The sequence below is a fragment of the Prionailurus viverrinus genome, chromosome C2, assembly GCF_022837055.1.
Source record: "Prionailurus viverrinus isolate Anna chromosome C2, UM_Priviv_1.0, whole genome shotgun sequence".
Taxonomy (NCBI): domain Eukaryota; kingdom Metazoa; phylum Chordata; class Mammalia; order Carnivora; family Felidae; genus Prionailurus; species Prionailurus viverrinus.
This window is the reverse complement of record NC_062569.1, coordinates 45759173-45780843: the sequence shown is the minus strand read 5'-3', so window position 1 is coordinate 45780843 and position 21671 is coordinate 45759173. Positions and strand designations below refer to the sequence as shown.

At 39.5% G+C, this 21671-nt stretch overlaps 1 protein-coding gene across 20 annotated transcripts in view; it reads right to left on the bottom strand.

Annotated features, from left to right (window-relative positions):
- MED12L (mediator complex subunit 12L) overlaps window positions 1–21671 on the bottom strand; it is a 699797-nt gene that overhangs the window by 230255 nt on the left and 447871 nt on the right. For all 20 annotated transcript variants that reach the window (XR_007155629.1, XR_007155628.1, XM_047875167.1 and 17 more), the window contains 4 exons: window positions 11590–11721; window positions 7801–7927; window positions 5341–5555; window positions 2630–2806 (listed from right to left, as the gene is read on the bottom strand). Coding sequence is in view for 18 of the 20 variants with exons in the window: in XM_047875167.1 (XP_047731123.1) it covers window positions 2630–2806; window positions 5341–5555; window positions 7801–7927; window positions 11590–11721 (651 nt within the window). In the remaining 2 variants the exon portion in view is untranslated. The remainder of the gene's footprint in view (window positions 1–2629; window positions 2807–5340; window positions 5556–7800; window positions 7928–11589; window positions 11722–21671) is intronic.

Genomic DNA, 21671 nt, shown 5'->3' with positions numbered 1-21671 from the left:
GAGAGGGGCGCATGGGTGGCGCAGTCGGTTAAGCGTCCGACTTCAGCCAGGTCACGATCTCGCGGTCCGTGAGTTCGAGCCCCACGTCAGGCTCTGGGCTGATGGCTCAGAGCCTGGAGCCTATTTCCGATTCTGTGTCTCCCTCTCTCTCTGCCCCTCGCCTGTTCATGCTCTGTCTCTCTCTGTCCCAAAAATAAATAAACGTTGAAAAAAAAAATGGCAATATACCTTTATTAAGAAAGAGAACCAGACTCTGTACAGCATTCCTAATGTCAATCTCATATTAGAATATATGTTCATTTTCCCCTTACTAATATTTTATTCTAAATGACACAGTAAAGGGAAGTCTAGGGCAACTGGTGATGGAAAGCTATTAATAAACTGTATCCAATGATATCAATTTTCTAGCAGTTCTTGTATGAATGCATTACAGTTGAATTCTATCATAATCCATCATGAGAGACTTTATCACTGGAAATCATTCATGCTTCTTCCTCTAAGGAAGTGGACAGTCTTTAGAATGTTACATGGTGGGAATGACTGTGCAGCCAAGGATTACATGAACAACAGAATAAAGATGTCCATGTTTGGGTAGTGTCCTGCATGCCCAGATGCAAGGAAGAGGAAGGCCAGCAAAGCTCCACTTACCCAAGAGAGAAACACAGAATCTTCAACTAGTTTCAGCCATTTTCATCATTTTGTCATATGTGCTCTATTACCCCTCGCCCTTATATTTAAATTAACTTTTTAGTTTGGAATACTTTAAGATTTATAGAAAAGGTACACAGGTGGTACAGAAAGTTCCCATATACCTTTCATGCAGTTCGCCCTAACGTTAATGCCTCATGTAACCATGACACGTTTGCCAAAAGTAGGAAATTAACATTGGTGCATTAACGGTTAACCAAACTCCAGACTTCCATATACTGCCTAACCCCACTCTTGACTCCCAACTATTTTTAAAGCAAATTCCAGGCACTGTAATAGTTCATCCATAAACTCTTTAGGACACATCTCTAAACTATCAGGCCACCCCTTCTATTGTTCTAAATGAACAGTGAGATTATTCCATTATGTTGAAAATGAGTGATGTATACAGGTAACAGCTAAAAAATGTATTCAGCCAGTGATGTGCAAGAAAGAATTGTGGCAACTTTTGACATAGCTCTGGACAGAAAAATTGTAATAAAAATATATATAGGTGTAGTGATTTTGAAAGTTCTAAAATAACAACAAAAATTAAAAATTAAACTATTTAGGGGCGCCTGGGTGGCGCAGTCGGTTAAGCGTCCGACTTCAGCCAGGTCACGATCTCGCGGTCCGTGAGTTCGAGCCCCGCGTCAGGCTCTGGGCTGATGGCTCAGAGCCTGGAGCCTGTTTCCGATTCTGTGTCTCCCTCTCTCTCTGCCCCTCCCCCGTTCATGCTCTGTCTCTCTCTGTCCCAAAAATAAATTAAAAATGTTAAAAAAAAAAAAAAAAAATTAAACTATTTAGGGGTGCCTGGGTGGCTCAGTTGGTTAAGCATCCAACTTTGGTTCAGGTCATGATCTCGAAATTCCTGAGCTCAAGCTTTGCATCAGGCTCTGTGCTGACAATGCAGAGCCTGCTTGGGATTCTCTCTCTTTCTCTCTGCCGCTCCCCGACTTACACATGTGGTGTCTCTCTCTCTCTCTCAAAATAAACTTAAAAAAAAAAAAAAAGTTTAGTTTGCAGATCAAAATTCCTCAAAGGTATCCAGAAGATAACAGTATACATTCCTCAAAATTACACTTGTTAAAATAATAATAATTATTATTATATTATTAGTGCTCAATGAAAGAATGACTCATTAACATTTCACTTAAAATTCCAGGAGAAAAAACAGTAATTTAAGAATATAAACACATTTAGATTTGGGCCCAATTTTTATGAATATCAAGAAACCGATGTTGTTCCCCTTCAGCAAAATGCAAATCACAAGTTCTGAGTCCAACACTAAATTTCCCAAGTATTTCTCATATGCTATCAATTCTTAAATTCAACAGATCAAAACCCAAGACCATGTCATATACAACCTCTTCTATGAAGCCTTAACCCATTTCTCAATCAGATGTTCTCTCTCCCCTTTAATACTTATTCTCTGAGAGTGGAAGAGACCCAAGAATGTCAAATGGTTTATCTTCCAGAGGGCACATGTGGTTTCACTCAATCACTGCACTCATTTTAGTGTTGATCATTTTATATGTGTCTCCCTCCTATCTTATTCATCTTTCCTATGCCAATTCTCATTCATCTGTATAATACCACAAGTACCTAGCACAATACAACGCACATAAGAGCTACTAGTAAATGAAGTTTCAAAAAATAGGAAAACACATTTAGACATCATTTACAGTGACTCAAATGCTCTTGATAAAAGGATAGTAACCTAGAAAATTCCATTAAATCTAGCTAGCCAGTAGTATCACATCACAAATTTAAACTACATCCGTATGTGTGCTATACAATTGTAATTATAACAAAAGAAGCAGTAAATGCAAAAACTCACCTCCTTTCATATGTGTTATGGAGGCACACAATGGAATAATCAATGGCTAATGATCCCATAATGGAACAATCAGGGTGCCAACTGATGGAAGCAATGACTTACCAGAGGTATGGGGAAATGTGTTGCATACTGCAGGTGCCGCAGAAGGTCATAATTAGATGGAAAAATCAACTCCCTGGGTTTTTCTCTCTTAAGCAACTTCTCACCATTAACCGACATTCTTCTGCCCAAGGAAGGGTTGGCATTCTCACAGGATTCTCCAGGCATGGGAGAAAAAATCTAAGTCATGTAAAACAAATGTTGGAGATTGTAAATGAAAGAGGGCAACACAACACAGCGCTACATGCCAGAACTTCACACACACGACATTCATACACTATCTTTTCCTTATTTAAACACTAAGAAAATATATAAATAAATTTTGTTAATTTCCACAAAACTCGTGTTCAGATCCAAAGGATACCATCAACATCATGCCCCATTTTGCAGATGAGAAAGTGACAACCACACACACGTAAAAACTGTTCAGAGCTGCACTCTCCAGAGGGCCAGAGTTAACATTGGACTTCAAGGTTAAATGTTTCCTCATAAGGCTAAATCTCCCACAAAAACATACACAAAGAAATAATTAACAACACTAATGAATAACAGTGGGGCGCCTCGGTGGCTCAGTTGGTTATGGTTAAGTGTCTGAATCTTGATTTCACCTCAGGTCATGATCCCACAGTTGGTGAGTTCAAGTCCCACATCAGACTTGGCTCAGAGCTGAGCCTGCTTGGGATTCTCTCTCTCTCACCTTCTCTCTCTGCTCCTCCCTCAGTCTCTCACTTGTGTGCACACACTCTCTCTCTCTCAAAATAAATAAGTTTAAAAAATAAACTAATGAATAATAAAGCTTTTAGTATATACCCCAAACAGTATGATTTTTTATAAAGGACCTCATTTGGATCCATGAGGAAGAAAATACTATAACCATACTGAGATATGGTTGAAGAAGTATAACAAGTCCAGAGCCAGGAAAGCTATTATTTAGAAACTGAACACATACATAGCAAGTCAACAAGGACTGTCATGATGAAACTACTATCTTCATGTATTCCTCAGAGACAATGGTCTCAAAATGAACAAAAGAGAAAAGACAGCCAGGAGGACAGAATGTTATAATTCACAAAGGAGGCGATGCACCCAAACTATGAATGAGCTGAAATGAGACAATCACAAGATGAGTAACTGTACACTAGAAAGGAGTATGGAATGAGCACATTTACATCCCAAGTACACAGGTCATTCCAGGACATGGGTCAAGGAACAGAAGGATGGAGACAAGCTGGGGTGCAGGCGGGGAGGAGGGGTTAATAGTCAATAAGAATTTGAAGGTTGAACCTACTGGAAACTCCGAACCAAAGTCAGTTTTAAAGTCATTCTTGTCTACTTCATCAAAAATATTAGTAGTTCCTGAGTCAATGCCCATATGCGCCATAATAGTCTGTTCCTGATAATTGCCAGAGAAAGAAAGTTGCACTGTAAATTTTGTAGTTCATTACAAACTAGCTAAAATATGACAATGATTTTTTAACCATCCTATGTCTTTTCTCTCCCTAGTATCTACTTTTCCCAAAAAAGAGAAGGAAGTTTTAAGACATTCACTGTTTTTACAAAGTCACATTCTTTATCCTCATGATAAAAAAAAAGATTTAACTTCCATGATACTTGAAGGAAAAAGCACACAAACTTCCTAATTAAAAATCAAATTGGCCATAACGTCCCTCCTTTGGGCTATTTCCAGTCACATGCTCACCAACTGTACTTAGAAAAATCTAAGAGTATACCCAAGATACAAGATACCTGGACATCCAAGAATAGAAAAGAAAAAGCAGAAACATAGATGAAGCATCAACAGGTACGGTAACTTTAGTTTTTAGCCTTTAAACTTCTACTGTGGTCAAATTCGGAAACAATGGTGTTTACATTAAGGAAATGATTTTTTTTTTTTTTAATTCCTGCACCATTTGATCACCAAATCTTAAGAGCACAAACTATGAATTCACACATGCAATTCTAACATCAGGTCTTTACAAGGATAACCACAGTTTTAAAAATACCATAATATTTTCATTATGCTTAAACTCCCACAGAACCAATTTGAAGCTTGATTTTAAGGAACTGTCACAATCTCTCACCATTTTCTACTCTTTCTCATCACCACCTTCATGTTTTCTGCCTTGAAAACTTCTTTAAGTATCTGGAATGATGTCCAAAACACCAGAAACCGGCAGAAAATGATAAAAGTCATACTCACAGTATTATAATTTGTTGAAAAAAAAAATTCCGCAACATTTGAGAGATAAAGTTGTTAATTTAAATGAAAATATGTGTTATGATCAAAACAGAATTCCCATTTTGTATCAAAGACAGAAACAATGAATGAATTGGGGTTAAAGATGCTCCTTCTAATGGGACCAAAACAAATCTGATTTTAAGTCACAACATTCAAGGAAACTGGAATTTAGAAACACATAAAATTGGAAGTATTTAATTCCTGTCCAGTAAAAAAATGTTACGGACTGTCAAACCTTTTCATTAATAGTTTTAGAGTATCCAAAAGAAACTTCTGGAATGTATCAATTATAATCCAATGTTGTTTTTTGTTTTGTTTTTTTTCTCCACAAGTTTGGGGTAGAGATAAACAAGTTCTGTAATGGGAGAATACAAGTAAAATGTAATCACCCTTCCACCACCAAACAATCCTTGTGAAACTAGTTGCCCAGCTGAGTGTGGTTTTCGGGTTTGGGGCACCACTCCCAGGGGCGTACCTCCATTTTCATGTCATGGTCCTTTGGATAGTGCTCATCTACATTTTCTCCTGCTGGCGATCGCGGCCGAGTCGAGGCGCTGACTGACAAGTCTCCCCGAGATATGAGGGTACACATGTACGCATCATGGGAGAAGACATCGTGTCGGATGAACTCACAGAAGAGCAGCACCAAATTCACAAATTCTACTTTTTCACATTCACTGTTTGGATCCGCTATAAAGAAACAAATCAAGAATTGTCTCCCTGACCTGGCAGGGAAAAAAAAAAACAAAAAAAACAAACAAAAAAAACCACCAAACAGGAAGGCTTAACAATATTTTCATACATTTTTTTTTTTAACACAGTGAAAGATTTATTGGAAAATTTACTATGAGACAGAAGCAGTTGTGCAAAACTGGCACAGGGGTTTTGATTGTCCCCCTGTAATTAAAAAACAATATCCGATGTGCTAAGCTCAAGTTCAAATTTAAAGATAGTGGTCCTTGGCAAATGAATAACCATTCAATTAATACAAACACAAAATTTCAGGTACACATGGGGTGGGCGGGAGGGAAGCAGAGCTAAACTGCTTTCCTCTGGTTTTACTACTGAAACAACTCATGACTATTTTTATAGCTTGAGGGTGTCGATATATTCATGACGTGTGTGCACACTTTTTCAAAAACTTCACAACGTAACAACTGAAAAGGTACCTGAAAATAATAGTGAGTGGGATCTACTGGAAAAAAAAAAAGGGGGAAGATGGAATAAAAAAGAAGGGCATAAAGATGGAGCTCTGCAGTCTTGCTCAATTCATAGCCAGTCTATTTAACTCACGTGATAACTTAATATTGCAGTTGCATTCTACAACTTTGTACCCTCGACAGAGACTAAAAAAGGTTAAGAACAATCCTTCAGCACTCAGTCTGTGGTGCCATCGCACTCACAAACACCAACAAAGACAAACAAAATCTAGGCAACATGAAGCTCGCTCCCTAAAACCGAAGCCTAAGCATTTGCTGCTGTCCACCACCAAAGTCAATGACAAACAACAATGACAGAAGAGAAGCACAGCTTTCTCTGACAGCAGGAAACCAGATCTAGAACAAGCAAAGGCACAGGAGAAAGGTCCTCCCAAAGAACCAACAGGAGTGAGGACAGGATAAGGGGCACGAAGGGCAAATGTGTATCTTTCTCCCCCAGGATACAAGATAAGTTAGAGAAGCTAACATCCATTCCCGGCGATCTATTTTCTACTCTCCAGGATCTCTTCTGTCCCTGCATTTTTCTGCTTCCTTTTCCATGTTTCACTGTTGCCCCCTACTTCCCAACCACCAGTATCTCTCTGGCTCTTGCTCTCCCTCTAGCCCACAACAGCCACCAACTAACTAAAAGAACCTCAGCCCAAAGTATCATTCAGCCCAAACCAAGGACTTTCTGAGAGGAATGGAAACTAGTACTGTTTCTTGTTATGTTACCTCCTTCTTCACCACAAACCTGTCCTTCCCACCCCTACCACATTTCCTTGTGCCATTTTTGTTGTTTCATCACTATCCATCCTAAGACCCTCCCCACTGTACTTTGTCACACAAAAGCCTCAGAATAAGATCAAGCCCTCTTAACATGTATAAACAATTTTTTTAAGTGTGCACTTACTGTATAAACCCACTGGGTTTGTAATTCCCAAACCCTCAACTCCCCATGAACAACAGAATAAAAGACAGAAGAATGGGAGATGATAGGGCACCTAGGTGGCTCAGTTGATGAAATGCCTGACTCTTGATTTTGACTCAGGTCGTGATCTGAAAGTTCGTGAGATGAAGCCTCACATATCAAGCTCTGCACTGAAAGCGTGAAGCCAGCTTAGGATTCTCTCTCTCCTCCTCTCTCTGCCCCTCCCCACCTCTCAAAAATAAATACATAAACTTTAAAAAATAAAAAAATTTAAAAAAAAAGGAAGAACGGGAGTTGACAGAACAACCCATAAAGTGTAGGCAAGCAGCCAACCATATGTACAAATTATTTCCTTGTATCAAGGATTTGGATACAAAGTACTTTTATTTTCTTATTAGAAATGTAGAAAATCAGATTATTTTGAAAACTAAGCAAAAACAGAAAATTCGTAATCACAATAGTGATTAGATAGCGAAACATCACAAGACCATAGTTCCTCTTGTTTGGTAAGAAAGATCTAGAAAGGGAAAACTAGACCACCAAATATTAATTAGACAATGAGGGGACTCATTTTTAAATTTTTGAAACTCTAGAAATTTTTAAATCTTTGAAGCTCACTTGATTTTAAAACTGCATAGAAATCTCCATTAAAAACACGCAACAAAATTTTGCACAGTAAGATATACATTATATTCAGCACCAAGAACTTTTGATTATGATGTAAGCTAGGGAAAAAAAGAAGCATTAATTCCCCAAAACTGGTCAATTTCTTGTTTAAGATCTAGAAGCAAAGAACTTTACTTACATAATGAGGGGGCCTGTGTATCTAAAAACCTTAGTAGCACATTCTGGAAAACAGGCAAACTAGATCCAGCAAGAGAGGCTGAAGAAATGGACTCCTTCTCATCCAAGACCTCTGATTCACCGCATCTCTAAGATTAAAAATAAACAAACATAGTTAATTTTGGAGGACAATGTAGTCACAATGGATCATGAATTTGTCAGTTTTTTATTAACAGTTAAATTCTCAGAAAAAACATGCAGAATTAATTGAGATTTCTGTACTTTATTTGAGGGCTATGCATCACAGGTAAATATAATTTCTGAAAATGAGAGACAACTAGGGACACCTAGGTGGCTCAGCTGGTTAAGGGTCTGACTTCAGCTCAGGTCATGACCTCATGGTTCCTGGGTTTGAGCCCGCATGGGTCTCTGTGCTGACAGCACAGAGCCTGGAGCCTGCTTCAGATTCTGTGTCTCCCTCTCTCCCTACTCCTTCCCCACTCACACACTGTCTTTCAAAAATAAATAAACATTAAAAAATTTTTAAATGAAAGTGAGGGACAACTACCCCCAGATCAACTGAAATGATTCCAAAGGACACCCATGAAAAATATTATTGATGTAAATTACAAAGTCTGCACCACGTGGTATAAATACCTACTGAATACACAGCATAGTACAATAAGCTACTCGTTATCCCTATGCAAAACTGCTAAAATCATTTGGGGCTGTCATTTTTAAACAGCTCATATAGTTAACTGTATAGACCCCCTCTGAGAAACATTTGGGCATGTATACTGAGTTTAATATTTTTGTGTTTGTTTTCACTAGTAGAGTGTATTTACGATTGTCTTCGGGGAATGTTGGGAAGTGTGGTGTCAAATGACAGAGCTAGGAGAACTCCTCTGATACATTTCTTTCACTCATCACATCACCAATTAAGATCTCTTAGAACCCGTGGAATCTCCGTAGTTCAAGAAACCTATCTAAGGAAGCTCCCTAAGTTCTGCATCCAAGACAGAACTTACTAGAAGACCAGAAAAGAAACCATTGAAAAAGAATCAGAACCCTGTTTTCTATTCTTTTCAATATCCCTTCAACCTTCCCACTTTCATTATCTATTCCTTAATATATTATTTCATTAAGATATTACTTCTCTAATCCATCCTCTCTTCACCAAATTCTGAAACTGGTGATGTTCAATAGATATCAATTATCTTTTTTTTTTTTTAATGTTTATTTATTTTTGAGAAAGAGCAAAAGAGACAGAGTGCAACCAGGGGAGGAGCAGAGAGAGAGGGAGACACAGAATCTGAAGCAGGCTCCAGGCTCTGAGCTGTCAGCACAGAGCTCAATTAGGGGCCCAAACTCACAAACCATGAGATCATGACCTGAGCCAAAGTCGGATGTTTAACCAACTGAGCCACCTAGACAACCCTGGCAATCAATTATCTTAAACATCTCTGAAAGAATACATTCTTATATGTGGATACATTTACACCTATTAAAATTACAAAGTAATCTGTGGAAGCCTCTTCTGAAAGCAACTGTGTGTGCGTGTGCACACGTGTATATGCTCATTCTAGAACACGTTGGAAGAAGGATAAACTAAATTTGAGAAATTCAACCTCAGTTACTCAAGTCCGACCATTGCAATTCACTGTAGAAAAGTCCATCTATTCATAGAAAAAAGCAATGAAACACCTTCCCTAATCTGCACGTTGTAAAATGGGCCATGAGTTTCACACTTCAACACCAGTATCTTCAAGCCCCAGCTTGAACCATGTGATCCTTTATATTTAGTGAACAGTGCTTTCCCAGCAAGAGGAGAGAAATGACCATGGAAATATTCTGCCTATTTCAGCTTCACAGGATATGGCACTATTATCAGTAAGAGAGAGCCAGCTAAATTCTCATCTGTTCATACAACACCTTTAGAGCATCTGCTGTGCACTGAACACTGTTCTGGGTGCCAAGGACAAGACAGTGTGGGCAAGGTCCTTATGGTCAAGCTTACATTGTAGAAGGTGACAGGCTGGCTTTTAAACAATAAGCCAATGAAACAGAGTGAAACCAAGTGATATGAGAAAGCGTGCCTGAGGGTGGGTGACAGAGGATCTTCCTGAGGAGATGACATGTGTTGAGGCAGGAATGCTAGAAAGAGACACTTCCTGCAAGAGGAAGGGCAGAAAGGAACTGGCCATGTAGAACTCGGGGAGCAGAGGGTGCCACCCAGGAGGAGCAGTGGGACAAAGTCCCCAAAGCAGAAGCTGGTTTGGTGTGCTGGAGCCACAGGACAGCCAAGGTGGCTGCAGCTGTGACCCAGGGGAGAAATGCACGAAATGAGGTGGGAAACGCAGGCAGGGGAGGCCCGTGCAAGGCTCTGTAGACGCGGTAAGGAGCCATCAGGAGTCTGAGTAAGGGAACAACATGATCTGCTTCCAGGCTGCAAAGACGGCTCTGGCTACTGTGAAGAACAAGGCAGAGGACGAGCCAAGGAGCCCAGAGGAGACACCGATTCAGTGGGGGTGGGGGTGGGGGGCCACTCAGACCACGTGCACGGCTTCTCCTGGCTGTCCCTCCAGATCTCACTGGCAGATAAGAAGACTCGCTTAAATTTTTTCCCCTTCAGCACAAGCTAATGTTTGTCAAGTTAGCTTTGGTTTTTTTTCCCCCTTTATAATCTACTTCCGAGGCTTTAATTGCTCTCTCTGGGACCAGAATATAATCTCAAAACTAACACAAATTGGTATCTGTAATCTGAAAATCAGAACTGCCCCAAAGAAAGGTTTCCAGATCGACCAAAATATTACATGGCTTTAAAATTCACAAAAGTTGGGACACCTGATGGCTCAGTCAGTTAAGCATCAACTTCGGCTCAGGTTATAATCTCACTATTCGTGAGTTCGAGCCCCATATCAGGCTCTGCACTGACAGCTCGGAGCCTGGAGCCTGCTTCAGATTCTGTCTCTCCCTCTCTCTCTGTCCCTACCCTACTTGCACTCTGTCTCCCTCTCTCTGAAAAATATATATAAAAAAAAAATTCACAAAAGTTGGTGTATATTATATATATCTGTGTGTGTGTATACATATAAATGTATATATGTGTATGTGTATCTTAACCTCATCAAGGGAGATGTCTTTGTTCTAAATCAGATGTTAAAGTTTTATTTTAAAAGATACAATTTCAGGGTGGATCAGTCAGTTAAGCATCTGACCCAATTTCAGCTCAGGTCATCATCTCACAATTCGTGGGATCAAGCCCGACATTGGGCTCTGCACTGATAGTGCAGAGCCAGCTTGGGACTCTCTGTCTACCCCACCCCCCCCCCCTCAAATAAATAAACACTAAAATAAATAAATAAAAGATACAATTTTAGGGGCACTTAGGTGGCTCAGCCAGTTGAGCACCTGACTTGATTTCAGCTCAGGTCATGATCCCAGGGTCGTGGGATTGAGCTCTGCATTGGGCTCCACACTGATTCTCACTCTCTCTCTTCCCCTCAGCTCCTCTCCTCTGCTCACTCACTTTAAAATTGATATTAAAAAAAAAAAAAAGGCAAAAAAAAAAAAAAGGTACAGTTTTAAACTAGTCCAGAATACAACTTATTGGTTTCATCAACTTAGAGGGATCTTGTATGTAGTCTTTAGGTAAAAGTACAAACATTCTCCCTTTTTCCTTGAAGAGGGGGGAAAAAAAAAAAAAACCAAACATAAGGAGTATTAAAAAAACAAAACAAAAAAAGAATCCTCCCCAGAACAGTTATTTTTAAATGATGGCATCTGACAATAGAAACAAAAGCGAACCTACCTCTGCTTCGATTTCCGCCTGCCTCTTCTCCAAGAGTTTTGCCACAGCCATGGCCCTGTGCTTGCCTGACCGTTTGCAGCTCACCGCCCATTCACACAGCAAGGTCACCACAGCTTCATCGTTAGGGGCGACCTACAACCAAGAGAAGAGGGCAGCAGCCATGTGACATGCAGCATTCACCCAAGGACGGGATGCAAGCCCTGGCACGTTTAAAGCTTTAAAGCTTTCTCATATTTTAGTACAGTCATTTTAGAAAGCGTTCCTAAATCGTTTTCAGTTCAAGTATAAAGAGTAACACTTCAGTGACAAGGAAGGAAACCAGTTACTGGAACAGTCGAATCCAGGATGACTTCAAGAGAATTCGTGTCTCCTTGTATATGCCTTCATTGACACAGGACCGTAACCTAGCTCCACTGATCCCCCAGAACATCAAAGCCAGGAGGAAAGGAAACGGACCACTGAAAGTCAAGAGCAGAGGTTACCAATGCGAAGCACCCCCTCCACCGTTTACCCTCTCCCACTTTCACACTCACAGCCTCCCTCAGTACCTAATCCTAACATGCCGGTTTATCACACCACCCACTCTAACAAGGCTGGAATGCTAACCAAAGACTCACTGCATTAGAAAAGATAAACATGAAAAATGACACCCATGCATCAAAAAGGAACAAAAATTAATGCAGACACGGCTAATGGGGGATAGTATATCCTGGGTCTACGTAGGGCTCAGCACCGCCACAGGAACTACGTGCTGTTGTTACCAAGGCCTAGAAATGGGTACCACAGACTGAGGATCACAGGGACTTATGTTACATGAATTAAGGACAGGCAGGAGGAGGCAAGTTGGGAAGATGAACCATCATTTTATGCAACCTTTCAGAGGATCCAAGCCAACCAATGGAACATCAATTTCAAGTGTCTAATATTTGTGCAATTCTACAAACACTATGCCAGAAGAGTTAAATAATTGCAGTATTGGCATTATGTGTTACGTGAGAAGTTCTTAACTTTAGAATCCATAAGCTCAGGGCGCCTGGGTGGCTCAGTCGGTTGGGCGACCGACTTCGGCTCAGGTCATGATCTCGCAGTCACGAGTTCGAGCCCCGCATCAGGCTCTGTGCTGACAGCTCAGAGCCTGGAGCCTGTTTCAGATTCTGTGTCTCCCCCTCTCTCTCTGACCCTCCCCTGTTCATGCTCTGTCTCTCTCTGTCTCAAAAATAAATAAACATTTAAAAAAAAATTTTTTTTAAAGAATCCGTAAGCTCAATTAAGATTCGAATAGCTATAAGCACACCCCCAGGAAAAACATGCATACATACACTCACATAAACCTAGCACAATTTTTCAGAAAGTCATGGACTCTGAGAAGAAACACAAGAATCCCAGGATAAGAATCCCTAGTCAGATGGTAGATATTACCCCACAATTCAGATCATGAAGATCAGTTTATTACAAGATTCTTAGTCATCTACCCTAAATTTGGCTAAACCCATGTTGACTCATACCAAAGAAATATTATCTAGGACAGATCTCAAAAGCATCTCTCGGTCTCTTCATTTAACACAAGAGAAATAATTCGATTAAAATATATCAAGATTGAACATAACATTTAAAAAAGCAAACTAGAGGGAATGTCTGCCTGGATTCAGTCTAATCCAGAGAAAAGTAAAAATATCAAAATAAATTCAGTGAAGCACCACATGCTTACATTTCAATTATTGAGAAAAGGGGTTACCGAAAAATAACTCCCATCAGTTTTTAATAAATCAATCTAGTCAGTAATGTGCATCATATCCACATTTATAAAGTTTTAAAATTTTCTTCTGCATCACTAAAATAAGATGAAAATATGCTACAAAAGAATAAATGACTCACCTAAGTAGCAGGCTCTGCTTGACCTAGAGATGCACAGAATTGCACACATAAAGGAAAACACTTTTTTTAATTTTTTTTTTTTAATGTTTGTTTATTTTTGAGAGAGACAGAGATAGAATGCAAGTGGGTTAGGGGCACAGAGAGAGGGAGACACAGAATGTGAAGCAGGCTCCAGGCTCTGAGCTGTCGGCACAGAGCCCGATGCGGGGCTTGAACTCACAAGCTGTGAGATCATGACCTGAGCCAAAGTCGGAGGCTTAACCAACTGAGCCACCCTGGCGCCCCAGGAAAACACTTCTTTTTAACATATTCACATATGACCACTGGTTTGGGGTAATGTGCTAAAAAATAAGCCCCAGGAAGGAGTTAATTCACTTGCAAAAGCACTTATTAAGTACCCATGGTAGGCAGTGAGGAAACAAAAATTTTTAAAGATCTGGCTCCTGTTCTCAAAAAGTTCACCTTCTAGAAAAAACAAAAACAAAAAAAGCAGACAAGACAGCTATATCAAAGCTACAAAACCTGAGACCTGGCTGCCTCAGTCAGAAGAGCTGTGACTCTTAACCTCAAGGTTGTGAGTTCAAGCCCCACAATGGATGTGGAGGTTACATAAGTAAATAAATAAGTAGGTAAATAAACATTTTTATAAAAAAATGTTTTGACAACACAAAGGAGGAAGTAATTAGGTCTGGCTGCCTGCACCTTCCATTATTTCATAGGCAATGAGTATCCGTCAGTCTCACCTTACAGACATCTGAGATCCTAAGTTGGAGACAGAAGGGCCTGCAGTCTGCCTGCCAGAGCTGTGGTCTCAACGTGTAATTTTTAGGAATTAAGTGAATAGTGTGCTAAGAAAATCCAAGGATTTAGGTTTTTGAAATATAAAATTTTATTATAGAAACTTTCTTGTACTCCCATCAATTACACCTATAATCTATTTTCAACCAGTAAGTATTTTCTGATACTGGCCAGATTCAATGAGTGCCAAGCCCACTCCTTTAGGAATGTCCAATAGACTGCCAAATAATGCCAGTCTTTCCAAGAGGTTCTGGGCCTATTTAAAACAAAAAACAGTAGGATGTTACAAAAGATGTTTTACTACCAACTTCTCAGAAGATCATCCTGGAAAATCAGGTCACATTATACCCATTTGAAAGCACACTGTCCCTGCTATATGAATAATTATATACTTATGTATTTGGGGCATACTATACTTCATTAGTTCTTTATTATTAAGAAATTATTAGTTATAAGATACATTCTGATAATTTTATCATTTTTCAAGATAATTTCCCACTCAAAACTCCCCCTCCACCCCCCTACTAATTATTATGAAGTTTTGGTTCTCATTTTAAGTAGTTTTTAACAAAAGGCCTTTTCTAGATTCCACTATCAAAAAAAAAAAAAAAGGGGGGGGAGGATATTCTGCCTATTTAACTCTAACCACCAGTTCCTGGGTATATCCCATCAGACACACTCAACATGCATACAAAGAAACATCTATGGCTCATGTTCCTGACACGCAGATCCTCGCACCCCGCCCCCAACTGGTTTGCATCAATCAACTTTTAGAAAATTAGAAGATCGTTCCCATTTGTCTGCCAGATGCTATCTTACAAATTAATTCAAATAACTGTCAATAGGACATCATGATTTTAAATATGTAAATTGAAACACATTCTCACCCTACCAACAAATCTCTAAAAATATTAAGCTCCATTTCTTTCAAACAATAATTGTTTGCTAAGTGAAATTTAATAAATATTACTTTAACACACAATAACTCAAAGGCAAAAACTTGGGGAAATTTAGGAGTTCAAGATATGAACTACAGTCCCTGCCTTCAATGAAATGGCAATTAAGTGGGACAGACATAAATGAACACAAATAATCTGGATGCACGAAAAAGGAAAATTATCTCAGAAAGTCAACATTAACAGGAGCAGAGACAGAAGACTGAGGGGAATTATTAAATACTTCCTTTTAGAAAGTGGCTTTTGGGAAGAATCTTGCATAAGGAGTTAAATTTCAAAACAGAGATTAACAAAAGGAGAAACAAATATGTGGGAGATAGAATAATGTCCCCCACCCCCAAAGATATCCATATCTCAAAGCCAGGACATGTGAGTACGTTATCCTAAAGGACCAAAGGGACTCTGTGGCTCCAGGAGTTGAGAGGAGGAATTACCCCAGATTATTGTGTGGAACCAATGTAATCACAGAAGTGCTTTCCAAGGAAGGAGAGGCTGGGTAACAGGAGGACACAGATTCTCCCCTAGAGCCTCTCTAGGAATGCAGCCTGAAGGACAGGCTGATTAGGGCCCAGTACGATCATTACCTCCACAACTCAAGAGAATAAATTTGGATTGTTTTCAGCCACTAAATTTCTGATAACACACTACAGCAGCAAATAGGAAATTACTTCAAAGCAGTTTTAAACAAGCACATAAAAAGTGGCAAACACAGGTGTAGTTCAAGGAATTAGAGCAGAGAACTACTGGTTAGTTAGCAAATATAGGAAGGCTACATACAGTTAAAAATCTAGGGGGTGCCTGGGTGGCCCAGTTGGTTGAGCGTCCGACTTTGGCTCAGGTCATGATCTCGCAGTTCATGTGTCGAGCCCCACATCTGGCTCTGTGCTGACAGCTCAGAGCCTGGAGCCTGCTTCAGATTCTGTGTCTCCCTCTCTCTCTGCCCCTCCCCCCACTTGCACTCTGTCTCCCTCTCTTTCTCAAAAATAAACAAACACTAAAAAAAATTTAAAAAAAAAAATCTAGGAGGGGCGCCTGGGTGGCTTAGTCGGTTAAGAGTCTCACTTCAGCCCAGGTCATGGTCTCGTGGCTCGTGAGCTGGAGCCCCGCATCAGGCCCTGCCTGTGCTGACAGCTCCGAGCCTGGAGCCTGCTTGGCATTCTGTGTCTCCCTCTCTCTCTCTCTCTGCCCCTCCCACGCTCACGCTCTGTCTCTCTCTCAAAAATAAACGTTAAAAAACAAAAATTTTTTTTAATCTGGGAAAAAAGCCACACTGAAAAAGAGTACCATGAGACAGGCAGCAGTCTCATTCATTCATTTACTTACGCATCAGTAATTATGTCCTGAATACCTACCACTGCTAGCCCCTTTTCTAGGCACTAGATATAGTCTCACATGCTACTTTTTAGGAATAAAACTTGGCAATTCCCTTAGAAGGTAATTCCTACTATCTAACAACAGTCTTAAAAATGTTCAGATCATTTGCTCCAATTATTCTGAGAATATAACCCAAGGAAATGATCTTCAAGTACAAACATATGAGGGCCTAGTTATCAGTGAAGCATGATACAACAATCCCCCATTCTAGCCCCAGCAACCAACAGATTCCCTCTGAAATGTGGAGACACATAACGGATCAAATCAGAGCAAACAGGGTAAGCTTACAGGAAAGAAAGGGCCACAGGGAGGGTTCAGAGCCAAGACAGTTTGTCTTTAGCAAAGAAACTATGGGAATTTTTACAGTGGTTGCTTGGTTTGTATTTCTGTTTTTCTGCAAAGTGATATTTTGATATCTAATTAAAGATGTATAAATATGGAAGGCAGCCTGGAGAGGCCTGCTCCTGAACCAAGGAAGGGGAAGTCAAAGATGCATGATTACTAGTAAGGCTCGAATCTCCTCCAACAGCATTGTCCCCTCTCAGAGAAGGTCAGCTCCCCTCCAGCCCACCCTTCTTCCAGGAGAAGCACCCCTACTTCTTCTAGGGTGACTGCTCCTCCTCCTGCCCTAGAAGATTCAAGGAGGGGCACCCCATCCTCTCAGTTTTATTGCACATTCTGGATTGGGGTCTTCAATAGGCCATGAAAATTTCAGGCAATTTTTTGGTCACAAGGGGGAAAAAAAAATCACTCCATCAGGTACTCATCAGGTATACCACTCTGTGCTCAATCTTATAAAGCATTCTGGATACTAAGAGACTAGCCCTGACCAGATGAAACTCTGTCTATTCTGACCGAAAATCTATTTTTCAGAATAAGTTTTCTGTAGTACACATTGATTATTCTAGTCATTACTGAAGTCTTAGCACTTATAACTGACCAAAGCAGACACAACAAAAATCGAAAATTGAAAGTTCTTGACCTTAAATATAAATCTTTCAGACATTTCTAAATGAAAATTTAAAACATAAAATAACATAGTATGGACTTAATCACTCTGAAAATCACAAAGATATCTTGGAAAATTTACAGGTGATAATATAGATAATTAACATTTATGGAGTGCTTACTCAACTTACAGTCAGGCAGTGCAGTAAGTGTCTTTCGGGAACTATTTCCTTTAATCTTTCCTACCTATTAGCTAGTTATTATTTTTATCACCATTTTACAAATAAGGAACCCAAGGCAAATAGATGTTAAATAGCTTGTGCAAGATCACTCAGCTAATTAATAAAACTCTTGCCACAACATAAATCTGGGGAAATGAACTAAGTTAAGTGCAGCAACACAGTGTGTCAAAGGAACTCGGGGAGTCACCTTGACCTTGCTCCCACAGTATACAATGGCCTTTTATGTAAGCTCCGAGCTTCTCTAGGCTCTTCTTCCTCCACTCCTGATGCTTAGAAAATCATAATATTCTGCTCTCTTGTGCTATAATATCACTTCCATGTAACATGCATCTTTTACAACATGGCTTCATGGTTATTAGATCTCCAGCTACTGGTTTCAAATATCCATTAGGAAAAGGAGACAGACCTCTGAGAGGTACTACAGGAAAGTCCTTTACCACCTCGAACACTATAAAGGAGAGTTAGAGTCTTCAGAGGCAGTAACAGCTTTTCATAGCACGCACCCCCCAGGCGACACCCACACAGAGACAAACAGGACACAGAAGAATGAGTGAGTGAGTGAGAGACAGAGAGAGAGAGAGAGAGAGAGAGAGAAAGTGAGCCACGGCACATAAAGGCCAGAAAAAAAAGCACCAAACCAGGGCATCAAGAATCTGAATTCTAGCCATGGCATAAATTAAAACATGTTAATCATGGCCAGAATAATACTAACAGTTGTAAATTTCCAGCCACAGGTAGTAGCAGAATAATTGAAAATATTTACTGAGCGGGCAGTGGGTGTTTCACACACGTCATCTCTAATCTCAACAACAAACTCTGAAGTAGGTGGCGCTACTCCCCATCTGACAGATAAGAAAACTGGGGTGAAGACGGCCAACACAGATCTAAAATGGCAGAGCTAGGAAGCCTAATTCCAAAGTCCATTCTTTCTGCCACTCCTGTCATCACTGAATCAAGATCCCTGTGAGGACAAGCAGCACCGCGGTTACCTGGGAATCTCTCAAGTGGCTCTCACACACACACACACACACACACACACACACACACACAACGAAGCATGCTGCCCAGCTCCACTCCAACCAGCCACTGCCACCCACTGTTCCAGCCAGACTTCTACCTCTCTAGAGATAAGCCAGACTTGTCATTGAACAGACATGCAGAAAATGAAATCACAGGAATGAATTACCAAAGACTTTGTTCCTCCTCTAATACTTGCTAGACCAGATGCTCTTTTAAGTCAAAGATTTGTCTTTTGCATGGTTTTGTTTTCAGCATCTACCACAGTGTCTGGCACATAGTTGATTAAACAGTTATTTGTCATCATAGAGGAAAAGCAACTCTGTATAACATGAAACCCAATGCAAAAACAAGGTTAAGATGAGAGCAGACGATGGTGGGAGGAGTTTACTTTGTTCCCCTCCCCCAACCTACACACGTACTTACTTACTATGGTAAAAGTATCTGACAATCTACCAGCTGGTTAAGTGTGAAGTACCAGAAGTATTTTCATTCCTAAATTAATGAGTCAAGGATGCTGGTCCCAACATTATTATTTAGCATCATTCTGGAAGATTTAGCCAATGGGAAGAAGGAATAAACATTTGAAAGGATATGGCAACATTACTAGAGTTTGCATAGAATGATTATCTCCCCCCACCAACCCAGTGAACTAGAAAACTTTATTAGATTAAAAGACTGAGTATCATGACTAGAACAAAAACAAGCAAAAAGCAACAGACAATATTAAGCTGTGAGGGAAGAAAATCCTGCAGAATAGTTTGCAGAACGTAATCCATTTATGTCCTCTGACCTTTTACTAAGCATTCATGTATATGTACACAAATGCCCAGGAAAATATCCAAAGGATATGTTCCAAAATGAACAGTGGCTACCGCTTATATATATATAACGACTGCTTTCTATACAGTATGCCCTGTTCTAATGCTTTCACTACCGTGCCATGACTGAGCAAACTAAGGCCTGAAGGTTACATAACTTGTTAAACGTCTCCAAGTTACTAGGTCATAGACCTAAGAGTCAAACTCAAGCTATCTGCTCCACAGATGGAGCTCTTGCGCCAATATACTCCGGTTCTGAGCAGAAGAATGGGACAAGGGTCTAAACTGTGGCTAAAGGACACTTGATGATATCTTGAATGTATCACATCCTATGTGTACAAAACTCACAAGATACCTGAAATTAATAACAGTGTATCATACTGCACTGTATTGTAATATCATACTTCAGCAAAACATAAAAATATTTCTTTAAAAAAATGAAAAGCAAATCACAAGAATGATTTCTATAATGAGGATAAATAAGACAATGCATGGACACGAAATTCAAAACCAGTAATGTCTTCAAATAATAGCATTGTTCATCTAGCCTCATGAACTTTGGACATACCCACAGTGGTAAAATACTGAAATCATTATAAACTCTGTTGCAAATAATCTTCATTAGTGGTGCTATCCACATCTGTAATAAAGATATCCGAAATGTGAAGAAGGCCCTCATCATCAGGGAGATTGGTAATATTTTTCCTTTCTGGAAAAGATAAACTTGATAGATTAAGCCTAATTCAATTTTTATTCAGTCACTCAATAACCTAATGGTTTATAGAAACTAACCACAGGTCTTCTCTAACAGACAAACAAGGGGAAATAATTGACAACTACATCTGAGAGCCAGGCTTCCTCTAGAAATTAGAAGATCCTGGAGACTGTCTGCTATTTTAAGAAATTTCTTAATATACTACCTTCATTATATAACAATACCACAAAAGGGAATGGGAAAAACCAATGACTCATTACTATAAGCAACAGCAAACTAAAAGAACTTGAGATCATATACCGAATGAAGCTTTTCAACAGCTTTCTGAGACTAGAAGGACATGTTTATAAATGTGATTAATCACTCTTAGTCAACATTAAACAAAATGGCCGTATCTAGATTAAAAACAGTCATACCATGGCACCAATAAACAAGGGATAATATACAGAGTAGTGATATTGCATATGGCTTGCAACCTGAGGCACATTAAGAAGATCTGGAAGAATTTCAAGAGTTGCATTAAGCTAAAAAGTGGTCCAAACTGCTAACAGAACATAAGCCTGTTGTATATGATCACTAAGAATCACCATAAAAAGCACTAAGACTAGGCCTATTAACCACAAACTCAGAACACTTAAATATAAATAGTATTCACTTGTGAAAAATCTTCATAAATACGAATATGAATGATTCCCTATGTACATTTCCAAGAGATATTTGAGATGGCTGGTTTTTGATGAGGAAAAAAGGCAGGTTCTCCTAGGCTCTCATCCTTAGAATCAAAGTTGATAGTCATTAGGTTTTAAGACATCTAAGAAACAAAACATATACTATAACAGCAAAAAGGACTTTTTTCTTTTTTCAAGCAGCAATTAAAAATAACACAGCTCTGAGCTCTGAGAAGGTAGTAGGTTAAGAAAACAAAATTAAAACAACTCCTCTGAGTATATAAATCAGCTGTCATTAATCTGCACTGTACCAAGAAATGAATTTGCTATTCTTCAGTTAAATCATCAACACTTAAATACAAACGGAAAAAAAATAGAGTTTTGAGAAGTCTATTTTGTGTGACAGAAGTCACACAGGAGGTGAATTATAAAGTAAATCCCTCCAAAAGTCTTTGAAAAGTGTCAGGTCTCTCATAGTGAATTAATATCCAAAAGTCATGACTGTAGAGGGCAGTAAGCTTTATGGCTTGCCTCTTACGAAAAAGGAAACGAACCTACAGATGAGAAGGAGGACAATAAATTTCTAAACCATGGTACTAGGTTCAACCCACTTGACAATCAAAGTGATAGAGCCATGAACGTAACAACTGACATTTACTAGGTGGTAC